The sequence below is a fragment of the Entelurus aequoreus genome, linkage group LG04, assembly GCF_033978785.1.
Source record: "Entelurus aequoreus isolate RoL-2023_Sb linkage group LG04, RoL_Eaeq_v1.1, whole genome shotgun sequence".
NCBI lineage: Eukaryota > Metazoa > Chordata > Actinopteri > Syngnathiformes > Syngnathidae > Entelurus > Entelurus aequoreus.
The window spans coordinates 14,694,957-14,709,019 of NC_084734.1; the positions used below are offsets into that span (position 1 = coordinate 14,694,957).

At 37.4% G+C, this 14,063-nt stretch overlaps 1 protein-coding gene across 2 annotated transcripts in view; it reads right to left on the reverse strand.

Annotated features, from left to right (window-relative positions):
* Positions 1-14,063, reverse strand: part of kdrl (kinase insert domain receptor like) — a 234,004-nt gene that overhangs the window by 141,036 nt on the left and 78,905 nt on the right. For both annotated transcript variants that reach the window (XM_062044282.1, XM_062044281.1), the window contains 4 exons: positions 6,808-6,967; positions 6,591-6,727; positions 4,005-4,176; positions 3,792-3,918 (listed from right to left, as the gene is read on the reverse strand). In XM_062044282.1, the coding sequence (XP_061900266.1) occupies positions 3,792-3,918; positions 4,005-4,176; positions 6,591-6,727; positions 6,808-6,967 (596 nt within the window). The remainder of the gene's footprint in view (positions 1-3,791; positions 3,919-4,004; positions 4,177-6,590; positions 6,728-6,807; positions 6,968-14,063) is intronic.

Sequence of the window (14,063 nt, forward strand, 5' to 3'; positions counted from 1 at the left end):
CTAATATATATATATATATATATATATATATATATATATATATATATATATATATATATATATATATATATATATATATATATATATATATATAAGGGCTGCAACTAACGATTAATTTCATAATAGATTAATCTGTCGATTATTACTTCGATTAATCGATTAATAATCGGATAAAAGAGACAAACTACATTTCTATCCTATCCAGTATTTTATTGAAAAAAAAACAGCATACTGGCACCATACTTATTTTGATTATTGTTTCTCAGCTGTTTGTACATGTTGCAGTTTATAAATAAAGGTATATTTAAGAAAATAAAAAAATAAAAAATAAAGAAAAAATAAAGAAAATAACCTCTGCGCACGCGCATAGCATAGATCCAACGAATCGATGACTAAATTAATCGGCAACTATTTTAATAATCGTTTTAATCGATTAGTTGTTGCAGCCCTAATATATATATATATATATATATATATATATATATATATATATATATATATATATATATATATATATATATATATATATATATATATATATATATATATATATATATATATATATATATATATATATATATAAGTACAATATAGAGGTATTTGGATTTCAAAACTAACAATAAAGGTGACACTTTAAACAGGGAGGCACCGCATTGCAAGTACTGTTTTACACCTTTCCTTCTTGTCGGCTCCCAGACCGTGGTCCAGGAGAGCAGGGGAGACCTTTCACTTCCTTAAAACTCCACTCTCTGGCCGGAATGACGAGGCCGTGGATTAGTTACAACTTGGGTCACTTTATTTCTAATTTCCACAACCGTACATCCCCCATGCTATTAACACTCCTGCACATGCTAGCGCTACCTCTCCTAACTTGCCCACTCACTCACTCACCCCACATACTGCCATTCTTAAAGGGGCACACACCCACCCACACATACGCTACTCTCACAACAGCTGCTTTAAAACACGCCTCGCCAAACGTGGCCATTAGTATTAGCACCTTTGCTTCAAACTTAGGTAAACATTTCAATGACGAACATTCAGATCTGCACAAGGAGTTTAAAGAGTTGAAAAACGTATTCGGGTGTTACCATTTAGTGGTCAAATTGTACGGAATATGTACTGTGCTGTGCAATCTACTAATAAAAGTTTCAATCAATCAATCAAAAAAACAGGTAATAATGTAGTTGTGACACCTGTCCTGCTGTTCGGTCCGGTGCAGACACGTGGCAGACGTTCCCTTCAAGGTCGATGCCATTTCAATGCCTTCTAATTTATATTTTAACCTTGTAAAATTGTTCTTTGACTGTGAGTGTTTAGTCTAGTGCAGTGGTTCTTAACGTTGTTGGAGGTACTGAAACCCACAAGTTTCATTTGCCCATTCACCGAACCCTTCTTTAGTGAAAAATACAATGTTTTTTTGTTTTTTTATAGTTATATGTTATATGTTTTTTTTTACTGGTGCACAAAATGAACCGTGCATGAACATCACCTTGTTCAAAGAACAAAACCAACACAGTGCATGAACTCACAACAAATTACACACCTGCAAAACAGATGGAAAATTAGAAGGAACATTGTTTGGGGTTATCCATAATACGGCGATAGGGAGAGTCGGGTGTGTCTTGACCTCCGCGGCGGAGGCTCCGCCGAACCCCTGAGGCCGACTCACCGAACCGCTAGGGTTCGATCGAACCCAGGTTAAGAACCACTGGTCTAGTGTAAGATTTTCTATTCAAATAAAGCCAATATTGCCATTTTTCGTACTTCCCTTTGTTTGGAAAAGTATCTGAAAGTATCGATATACATTTTGGTACCGGTAACGGTACTAAATTATTGGTATCGGGACAACCCTACTTTGGATTATACATTCTAGTACAGGTTGTAGGGTTTCCCCCCATTATTTCCCTAAGGATCAATTGTTTTGAGTATAGAACAATTCAAAACAAATTGTGTGTGACTTTGGAAGTCATCGATACTACAAACCCTGTTTCCATATGAGTTGGGAAATTGTGTTAGATGTAAATGTAAACGGAATACAATAATTTGCAAATCATTTTCAAACCATATTCAGTTGAATATGCTACAAAGACAACATATTTGATGTTGAAACTGATAAACATTTTTTTTTTTTGCAAGAAATCATTAACTTTAGAATTTGATGCCAGCAACACGTGACAAAGAAGTTGGGAAAGGTGGCAATAAATACTGATAAAGTTGAGGAATGCTCATCAAACACTTATTTGGAACATCCCACAGGTGAACAGGCAAATTGGGAACAGGTGGGTGCCATGATTGGGTATAAAAGTAGATTCCATGAAATGCTCAGTCATTCACAAACAAGGATGGGGCGAGGGTCACCACTTTGTCAACAAATGCGTGAGCAAATTGTTGAACAGTTTAAGAAAAACCTTTCTCAACCAGCTATTGCAAGGAATTTAGGGATTTCACCATCTACGCTCCGTAATATCATCAAAGGGTTCAGAGAATCTGGAGAAATCACTGCACGTAAGCAGCTAAGCCCGTGACCTTCGATCCCTCAGGCTGTACTGCATCAACAAGCGACATCAATGTGTAAAGGATATCACCACATGGGCTAAAGGACACTTCAGAAACCCACTGTCGGTAACTATAGTCGGTCGCTACATCTGTAAGTGCAAGTTAAAACTCTCCTATGCAAGGCGAAAACCGATTATCAACAACACCCAGAAACGCCGTCGGCTTTGCTGGGCCTGAGCTCATCTAAGATGGACTGATACAAAGTGGAAAAATGTTCTGTGGTCTGACGAGTCCACATTTCAAATTGTTTTTGGAAACTGTCGACGTCGTGTCCTCCGGACCAAAGAGGAAAAGAACCATCCGGATTGTTATGGGCGCAAAGTTGAAAAGCCAGCATGTGTGATGGTATGGGGGTGTATTAGTGCCCAAGACATGGGTAACTTACACATCTGTGAAGGTTCCATTAATGCTGAAAGGTACATACAGGTTTTGGAGCAACATATGTTGCCATCCAAGCAACGTTATCATGGACGCCCCTGCTTATTTCAGCAAGACAATGCCAAGCCACGTGTTACATCAACGTGGCTTCATAGTAAAAGAGTGCGGGTACTAGACTGGCCTGCCTTTAGTCCAGGCCTGTATCCCATTGAAAATGTGTGGCGCATTATGAAGCCTAAAATAGCACAACGGAGACCCCCGGACTGTTGAACAACTTAAGCTGTACATCAAGCAAGAATGGGAAAGAATTCCACCTGAGAAGCTTCAAAAATGTGTCTCCTCAGCTCCCAAACGTTTACTGAGTGTTGTTAAAAGGAAAGGCCATGTAACACAGTGGTGAACATGCCCTTTCCCAACTACTTTGGCACGTGTTGCAGCCATGAAATTCTAAGTTAATTATTATTTGCAAAAAATAAATAAAGTTTATGAGTTTGAACATCAAATATCTTGTCTTTGTAGTGCATTCAATTGAATATGGGTTGAAAAGGATTTGCAAATCCTTGTATTCCGTTTATATTTACATGTAACACAATTTCCCAACTCATATGGAAACGGGGTTTGTATATTAGACATGCAAATGGAAAATGGGTGGAGAGACTCTGACAGAACCTTGGCAATTTTTGTCACGCATCAGCACGTTTTGTTGTTGTACAATGACAATAAAACGCTTTCACGTTGAGGAATTCTAGGCCCTGTTAAAAATAATCACACCCGGCACACCCGAGCAGCAATCCTAATATTTTGGGGGCCCCCTGAATGAGATTTCTCCTAACTTTATACTTAGGTGTACTTGCCATGTCATCATGTCTGGAGGTGGCAGGGCGTTCACTTTGGGCTCAAACACCAGCTTCTTCCTGCCCTCTTTCACAACCACCGCGCCGCGCTGCTCGTGCTTGTAGGAGATGTTGATGAAGGGGTGCTCTGGGGTGGGAAGGGAAACACGACAGAGACATTGGAAGTCACGCGGAAGAAGAAGAAATATGACCTTTTATCAAGGCCGTCCGTACCGAAGACGATCACTTTGGCGGTGGCGTTCTTGTGTTTTGTGGGCAAAGTCTCCGCTTTGCAGCGATACGAGCCCCTGTCCTCCACGGTGACGTTGGGCAGCACCAGGGCTCTGCTCATTGTAAAAACCACAGCCGGGCGTTCCATTTTTGCCTGTGTGAAATGGCGATTTTCCTGAGGAAAAAAAAAAAAAAAGAAAAAAGAAGATCCCATAAACTTATGCATATTGTAGAGCAGTGGTGTGGTTTCTCTGCTGGCCTAACATAAACCACGATCATAAATTAATACAATTTCATTTTATTTTTCTATTTATTTTCCATAAATATATAAAAGCATTCATCATATTATCTTCATGTCATATTTGGCTCCGGTGTTGCTTGAGTTTTTTTTATCAGAATTCAGCATGAAATCGACATTAGCAACGGCTGTGCAGGGTAAACGAACCGAGGACATACTTAAACTTAGACTCAGACAAACTTTATTGATCCACAAGGGAAATTGTTCCACACAGTAGCTCAGTTACAAAGGATGGCAAGGGTAAGGATGGAAAGGATAATGCAGGCGTAAAGTAGACTAAAAATGTACCTTTGTAGCAATATAAAATATAACATATGTAATATTTACATACATTATATTATATTATATGTTTATATAATATATACAATATATAACAAATCCCAATTACCATGTACAATATTACAGTATATGTAAACAAAAAACAAACAAAAAATACAGTTGATAAGACTGTTGCGATAGCCAATCAGATCGTGAGTAGCCCACCTAGGCAGCCTTACGTTAAACCTGACAGTCACAACTTGTGATTTGTCAAAGGGGGAAGTGACACCGATGCAGATACATTTTAATTTCATTTAATTTTAACCCAGGGTTAAAAAAAAAGAATAGTTTTAAAGAGAAACTAGATCGAGGTCGGCCGACCACGGAAGCTAGCTAAGCTACTTGAATCAACCGACTACGAGTGGCGTCGGATGGCTGCTACAAATTGTGAGTGCAAATATTTTATTTTTTTACATTTTTTTTTACAAACATTTAAATTTTGACAGTACCACGTAAGATATGTTTGATACCGGTTTATTGATTTTTAAATGTATATTTTCTGCTGGATCTACTCTCTATCTTACGTTGCCCTTTTTATGCTGCAGCTGTTACATATACTGTAATATTATACATGGTAATTGGGGATTTGTTATATATTGTATATATTATATACTGTATAATAATGTGTAAATATTACATATATTTTATATTTTAAATGGCTACTATAGTACATTTTAGTCTACTGTATACCTGCATTATCCTTTCCATCCTTACCCTTGTTATATACTGTATACATCATATACAAATATAATATCATATAATATATCAGTATATATGATATACTGTATATATAATATGTAAATATTACATACTGTATATGCTATATTTTATATTGCTACTATGGTACATTTTAGTCTACTTTATACCTGCATTATCATTTCCATCCTTACCCTTGTTATATATTGTATATATTATATAAAAATATAATATCATATAATATAATATATCAGTATATATTATATACTGTATATATAATATGTAAATATTACATATGTGTTACATTTTATATTGCTACTATGGTACATTTTAGTCTACTTTATACCTGCATTATCCTTTCCATCCATACCCTTGTTATATATTGTATATACTTGATAAAAATATGATATAATATAATAATATAATATATCAGTATATATTATAATACTGTATATACAGTATAATATGTAAATATTACATATATGTTATATTGCTACTATGGTACATTTTAGTCTATACTTTATACCTGCATTATCCTTTCCATCCTTACCCTTGTTATATATTGTATACATTATATAAAAATATAATATCATATAATATAATATATCAGTATATATTATATACTGTATATATAATATGTAAATATTACATAAGTTATATTGCTACTATGGTACATTTTAGTTTACTTTACACCTGCATTATCCTTTCCATCCTTACCCTTGTTATATATTGTATGTATTATATAAAAATATAATATCATATAATAACCTATTAGTATAAATAATATACTGTATATATAATGTGTAAATATTACATAAGTTATATTGCTACTGTGGTACATTTTAGTCTACTTTATACCTGCATTATCCTTTCCATCCTTACCCTTGTTATATATTGCATATATTATATAAAAATATAATATCATATAATAATATATCAGTATATATTATATACTGTATATATAATATGTAAATATTACATGTTATATTTTGTATTGCTACTATGGTACATTTTTAGTCTACTTTATACCTCCATCCTTACCCTTTCCAACCTTTGTTACTGAGCTACTGTGTGGAACAATTTCTCTTGTGGATCAAAAAGTTTGTCTAGGTCTAAAATAGCCCGTTGAGGTGATGCAATGCCCGTTTCTGTATAGTTTTTCTCCAGCCGTGGTCTTGTGGTGACTCAGTAGGACATCACTGAAGGCCTAGGTGGGAAACGCCACTGTGGTACGGACACCCTGCAACACCTTATTTTTGGAAATGCATCCTCCTTACTTTCTTTCTCGGGAAATCCCAGGTAAAGCTGATTCTTTCGTTAAAGGTGGTCTGCCCGGTGCAGTTGAGGACCAGCGTGTCTCCGGCCAACAGTCTGACGCGCTCAGGTGTGACCTTCACGTTCTCGAGGAAAGTAGCTGTAAAAAAAAAAAAAAATAGAGTTAATTTCCCGCCTTTGTGCCGCCCTTCACTGTAAAGGAGCCCGTTTGTCACTCACACTGTCTCCTGGGCATGTAGTCCGAGCGGAACTCACGCCCGTTGACAATGGTGGTGCAGGTCAACATGGTGTACACGGTGGAGGGACCGTAGGGGATTCTGAAGCCCACCTTTGGATCCCATTTGACCTCCTTGGCAACTTTCTCCGGAAAATGTGGGTCCTGAAAATAAAAAATAAAAAAACACAACACAGAATGAATGGTGTGATGCACCTCTCCTCTCTGAACATGCTCCGATACGTGCAACTGGGGACGGACATCTGCTGGGTAAGCGGCTAATTATCGTATTTTCCGGACTATAGGGCGCACTTAAAATCTTTTTTTCCCCCTCAAATCTCGACAATGCGCCTTATAACCCGGTGCACCTAATGCAAGGAATAAGTGCATGTACATGGTGTAGTGATAAGTGTGACCAGTAGATGGCAGTCAAACATAAGAGATTTAAAGTTAAGTAGCCATGATTGTCACACACACACTAGGTGTGGCGAAATTAATAATCTGCATTTGACCCATCACCCTTGATCACCCCCTGGGAGGCGAGGGGAGCAGTGAGCAGCAGCGGTGGCCGCGCCCGGGAATAATTTTTTGGTGATTTAACCCCCAATTCCAACCCTTGATGCTGAGTGCCAAGCAGGGAGGTAATGGCTCCCATTTTTATAGTCTTTAGTATGACTCACGACCTAGTACGTGTAGGCTGCACTATGTTGGTAATATGAATCATGTAAACAACACCAACATTTTATATGTTCCATTGAAAATATAGAACATTACACGCGGCGCTCAAAAATCTATTAAAATGTTTTAGTACGACTTTGGTAAGCTATGAAGCCACACCGCTTGATGTGCTTCAACATAGGAGTATCATTATGGTGTGTGTATAAGGTAAGACATATTATCTGGTGTTTTGTTTCGCAATATTATGCAAAAGCCTGCTGATTTGTAATTGGGATCTGCATGAGTCCTGAAAAATTGCACGCGTCCGCCTTTGCAGTCCACGCCGACCACTTAGTCGATAAGCTTTTCCTCTATCTTTTTGTTATAGGACATTCATGCTCCGCTGTTGCCATTTCTAATATAAAGCAGTGTAAAGTTCTTACTTACATCTGTCAGTAAACTCGCCATGGAAGCGCTAAAACATACCGGTGTAGTGACTTTGTATTATTCACCCAAGGAACTTTAGTTAATAGAGCGTTCCGGTCGAAAATAGACCATTCACCGGCAGTGCGCCTTATACTCAGGGCGGTATAGCTCGGTTGGTAGCGTGGCCGTGCCAGCAACTTGAGGGTTCCAGGTTTGATCCCCCGCTTCCGCCATCCTAGTCACTGCCGTTGTGTCCTTGGGCAAGACCCTTTACCCACCCGCTCCCAGTGCCACCCACACTGGTTTCAAAATGCAACTTAGATATTGGGTTTCACTATGTAAAAGCGCTTTGAGTCACTAGAGAAAAGCGCTATATAAATATAATTAGGGTTGCAAAATTCCGGGAATATTCAAAGTTGGAAACTTTCCATGGGAATTGACAGGAATATATGGGAAATTAATGGGAATAAACATTGAATGCAACATGCTAGATCTTGCAGCATGATTATTAGGTAAAACAACCTGATTTCATGCAAATTCAGTACAATTTCGACCCTGCACTGTGCATTCCTCCATCACATGTGCAGATCATTCCCAGCATGCTACACACAACAGCAGGGCTATTGAGGCCACACTAGTATTTGAGCCCAAGGACTTCATCCAGTCAGATAAGTGTTGATGATATTACTGGGGTAAATATATTTGATCTATGGTATTTAAGTTGAATAGAGGTGTAATTGCTTGTTACTGTATGACTGTTGACTACTCCAGCAGACTTCCACTCAAGCTAGCTAGCTGTTCCTGTACTTGTTAAATGATTGTGGGGCCAATATCTCTAGCTAGCTGGGTTTATGTACCACCACCAGTCTCATAATGAACCGAAAATATTTCTCCGTTAGCCGTGGTGCTAATTTTTTCTATGTTAAATCCCATTAATTTATGCTAACAACGTTAGCGATCCGAATTGACCTTTTTTCGTGATCTGTAAAGTTCAACGAGCAAACACTAAATCAAAAGGTGTAGTTTCCTCCGCCTTCTGTTCTGCTAGCTGTTCTGTTGTCATACAAGAATGTAGGTTATAGTTTGATTTAGCATGCTGAGTGAGTGTTCATTTATTCATCTAGCCTATTTCTATTCATTTGTCCATCGGTAAACTATTTTTAAAGACTACTCCAGTTGTTTAGCTGACTATTTATATCTGTGTGTGGCATTGCATTAGTGTTTTACAAGAATAAATCAATACAAACAGAATAATGCCACGTACACCGTCTGATGTGTGGAGACATTTCACCCCAGCCCAATGTAGGCGGAAAGGCTGTGTACATTTGCAAATACTGTGCAAAGAGCTACGTCAAAAATGGCACAAAGATGCAGCAGCATGTAGACAAGTGCCCAATAATATATCATTATTGTTATTCCCCATTAATTCCCATATATTCCCATTAATTCTTATATATTCCCATTAATTCCCATGGACGGTGTCCAACTTTGAATACTCAAAAAATGGTCAATATTTCCAAAACTTCCCGAACTTAACTTCCCGTGGTAAATTTTCCGTAAATTTTCCGTAAATTTTCTGGAAACTTTCCGGAAATTTACCGGAAACTTTCCGGAAACTTACTGGAAATTTTCCCGGAAACTTTCCGGAAATTTACCGGAAACTTTCCACCCCTTTGCAACGCTAATTGTTGTCCCTTTCTGGATGTTTTTAGACGGTTTTATGGTGGCAATATAGGATGTTAGCTATTTATTTACGATTTAGAATGCATAAAAAAAGCCAACTATATGTGTTCTTGTCGTACTTAAGGATTGTGAATGATAAACGGCACATATTTTTCTAATTTTTTTGCATATTTCGAGTAGGACTGATCTAATAATACGGTCAGAGTGGAGAAGCGTTACCTAGAATCTACGGAAATTGACAAAGATATTCGAAGCGGAATATTCAAAAATTGGCCACCTGAATTTGTAGCATTTTGTGATGTTCAGACGGTATTTTCACATACTTTGTGGATTTTAAATACCTTTGGATATGTCAAAAATGCCACAAAGATGCAGCAACATATAGACAAGTGCCCAATAATATATCATTATTCTAATTCCCCATTAATTCCCATATACTCCCGTTAATTCCCATATATTCCCATTAATATATGGGAATATATTCCCTTATATCTGAAAACCCATTTTTATTTACTGGCTTTTAACCCAACATGAGACTTTTAACTGCTTTTTATCTAACAAATTGTTCTTAGGATAATTTGTATTGGCTTTTTCAATGTGTAATTTACTTCTGTTTTAAATGTTATTTTTTTAGTCTGTCCTTTGCCTCTATTTTCTTTGTGGTGTACGGCTCCTTGTTCTTCAAACTGTGGTTGTTTTTAAAGGGCTTTATAGATAAAGTTGGTATGGTATGGTATGGTATGGTATTAATTCCCATGGACGGTGTCCAACTTTAAATACTCAAAAAAAATGGTCAATATTACCAAACTTCCCGAGCTTAACCTCACTGTGGTAAAATTCCGGAAAGTTTCCGGAAAATTACCGGAAACTTTCCACCCCTTTCCGACCCTAAATATAATTCACTACTCCGGCGAGCCCTATGGTCCAGGAAAATACGTCAGTTTTATTTTGCTGCAGATGCGTGCGATTGGTTCATTGGTTCGTGCAGTAAAGGGAAGTACGTACTCACACGACTACTATCAGTTCCATCTGAGACTGTTGTTTGTCCACAAGTGGGCACAAAGACGCACTGTCATAAAGCGGCGCCACAAATAGAACCACCTCTGCAGGAACTTAGTGGTGCCCAGCCCACCAAGGGGTTCATAGGTTCACCGGAGGGCTTCCTGGGGTGTCCGATGAACGGTATCAAAAGCTACAAGATCCGTTACCTTGTTGTTTCCCCCGGACAGGTTTTGTGCCGCATTTCCTGCCGTTTGTAAATTTAGCCCGAAATTCTATTCTGAGCGAGAGAAAGCACTCCAGCAGCACCTTCCTGCCTTGACAGGAAGCAGACAGAGCGACTCCCTGAGCTTCCCTTTGAGCCGGTCGTGTTCCTTCAAGATGACTTTTGTGAGAACCACGAAGGGTGCGTTCACATTTGTTCATTCTGGTCATGGCTTTGGGTGTCAAACCTACGGCCCGAGGGCCGGATCAGGCCCGCGAACAGGTTTTATCCGGCCCCTCGGGATGAGTTTGCTAAGTATAAAAATGAACCTGAAATTTTTGAATGAAACCGCTGTTCTAAATGTGTCCACTGGATGTCGCAATAGCAATTATTTGTATCTTTGTAGATGATGCTACATATGTACAAAATAAACCCCATGAAAATGATCAAACTACATAAATAACATACTGTAATTTGATTTTGATATTACTTTTTTCACTCGGGAGTATTTTTTTTGTCCGAAATTTTTGAATGAAAGAAACTGCTGTTCTAAATGTGTCCACTGGATGTCGCAATAGCAATTATTTGTGTCTTTGTAGATGATGCTACATATGTACAAAATAAACCCCATGAAAATGATCAAACTACATAAAAAACATACTGTAATTTGATTTTGATATTACTTTTTTCACTCGGGAGTAGATTTTTTTTCTCCGAAATTTTTGAATGAAAGAAACTGCTGTTCTAAATGTGTCCACTGGATGTCGCAATAGCAATTCTTTGTGTCTTTGTAGATGATGCTATATATGTACAAAATAAACCACATGATGTTAGTACACCAGTCGAGGAAAATGATCAAACTACATAAATAACATACTGTAATTTGATTTTGATATCATTTTTTTTTATCTTGATAGATTGAAAATTAACAGCAATGAGTTGACTGATGAACATTATCACATAATTTATTCAGAGAATATAAAAGACAAATAAAGGTACAATACTATTAACCGCAACATGTAAGCGTAAAACAAAAAACCCAACATCATTATGATTTGTAAATTTTCAGAATGTGCTTGTTCTATTTTTAAACGAATAAATCAATCTGAAGTTGTCTTTATTTTTAAGTTATCGTGCCGTGATTTTACCAGTCCGGCCCACTTGGGAGTAGATTTTTCTCCATGTGGCCCCCGATCTAAAATTAGTTTGACACCCCTGATGTACACCAAACAGTTTGTGATGTTTCACTTTATCAAGAAGAATACTGTTTGTATTATCCATTATAGTTTATCGAGTTCTATTATCAACTTTATTTTTGGTATTCGTTTAGACAAGGCAGGGCCGATCATTGTTGAAATTATTTGGAATTTTAAGCTGTGCTTTTTCTTTTTTAGAACCCTGTTGAATATTCCCTATGTTCTTTTTATGTTGTCTTTATTTTTGTCTAACAATTGACTATAGTATTATTTTTTATGTTTTCTCAAAATCCATCTCCAAGTATATATATATATATATAATGTAGTAACAGACACCTTCATAACAATATGTAATATGTACAATATACACACTGCAAGCATATATATAATGTAGTAACAGACACCTTCATAACAATATGTAATACATACAATATACACACTGCAAGTATATATATAATGTAGTAACAGACACCATAACAATATGTAATATATACAATATCCACAATGCAAGTATATATATAATGTAGTAACAGACACCTTCATAACAATATGTAATACATACAATATACACACTGCAAGTATATATATATAATGTAGTAACAGACACTTTCATAACAATATGCAATAAGTACAATATTTACTGTATTTTGATCATTTTATTCAATAATTAATACATTTCTTTAGCACGCTGATTTCCGTTTCCATAGCAGCGCACGTCCGACTTCAGGCAACAAATATGTGTTCCTACTTCCGGAAACAAACGCGCGTGTGTGTGTTCTAATCATGGCAGAATCGATAACAGACAATGAAGATGACAATTTTTGAAAAACTGAGGATTCGCAACCTTATATTTTTGAAGTTGAATATACTGAGGATGAACTACTGCTTAGGTAAGCCAGCACAAAAAAAGGGTGAGACGTTGGAGCAGACGGAAGTCGAGAGAGTGAGGTGAAAGCAACTTTGACGCTGTAAATGTGTAACTTGGAGACAAGCTATTTTCAACATAATGGAGTGCTTATCCAAATCGGGGGAAAAAACGTCCCGGCCATTTGGACCAAACGCACAACTGTCCATCAGTAGCATTGGGCAACTCTTTTTTTATGGGTAGCGCATTTTCAGTTGAATATTCCCATGTACCTTTTGTCTTTATTTTTGTCTAACGGTTGGGCCAAGCGGTAGAAAATGGATGGATGGATGGATGGATGGATGGATTGACTATAGTATTCTTTTTCATGTTTTCTCATAATCCATATAAACATTTTTTTCTGCCATTGCCTCAAATGTTTATTTTTCTACAGATGAATCAATATTTTCATAAATGAGTTGTATGCAATATTCACATCTTCTTTGTACACTTCATCCCATTTTTGTTTCTTTAGGTCTTCTATTACATACGAGAAGCCGTGACATACTGTGTAAAAGACTTTGGAAAATTAGCGCCCCCAAGGCATTTTTGTAAATGTTGCAAACTGCCCCTTTAAATTTGATTTGAGTCAAAAGTCAAACAGAATGCTCCCCCCAGTGACCTGGACCCCCTGATGCCTTATTTTAAACCCACAGTCACAAAACTTGGTTTTAAGTTTTTACAATGATTTTAAATTGGAACATCAGATTTACTCCATTGTACGATCTAGTTCTTATCATCTAAGACTTTGAGCAAAACTTAAATCAGTTTTATCTTTTAACAACTTCTACGTTGGAATGAAGCGGGCCTCAATCGCTCGATTGCAGTTACTCCTAAATGCTGCTGCTCGCCTTTTAATTGGCACTAAAAAACTTGAGCACATTTTAGCATCCCTTCACTGGCTCCCCGTTCATTTTAGAATTCCATCCATCCATCCATTTTCTACCACTTATTCCCTTCGGGGTCGCGGGGGGCGCTGGAGCCTATCTCAGCTGCATTCGGGCGGAAGACGGGGTACACCCTGGACAAGTTGCCACCTCATCACAGGGCCAACACAGATAGACAGACAACATTCACACACTCGGGCCCATTTAGTGTTGCCAATCAACCTATCCCCAAGGTGCATGTCTTTGGAGGTGGGAGGAAGCCGGAGGAACCAGGCGGGAACCCACGCAGTCACGGGGAGAACAT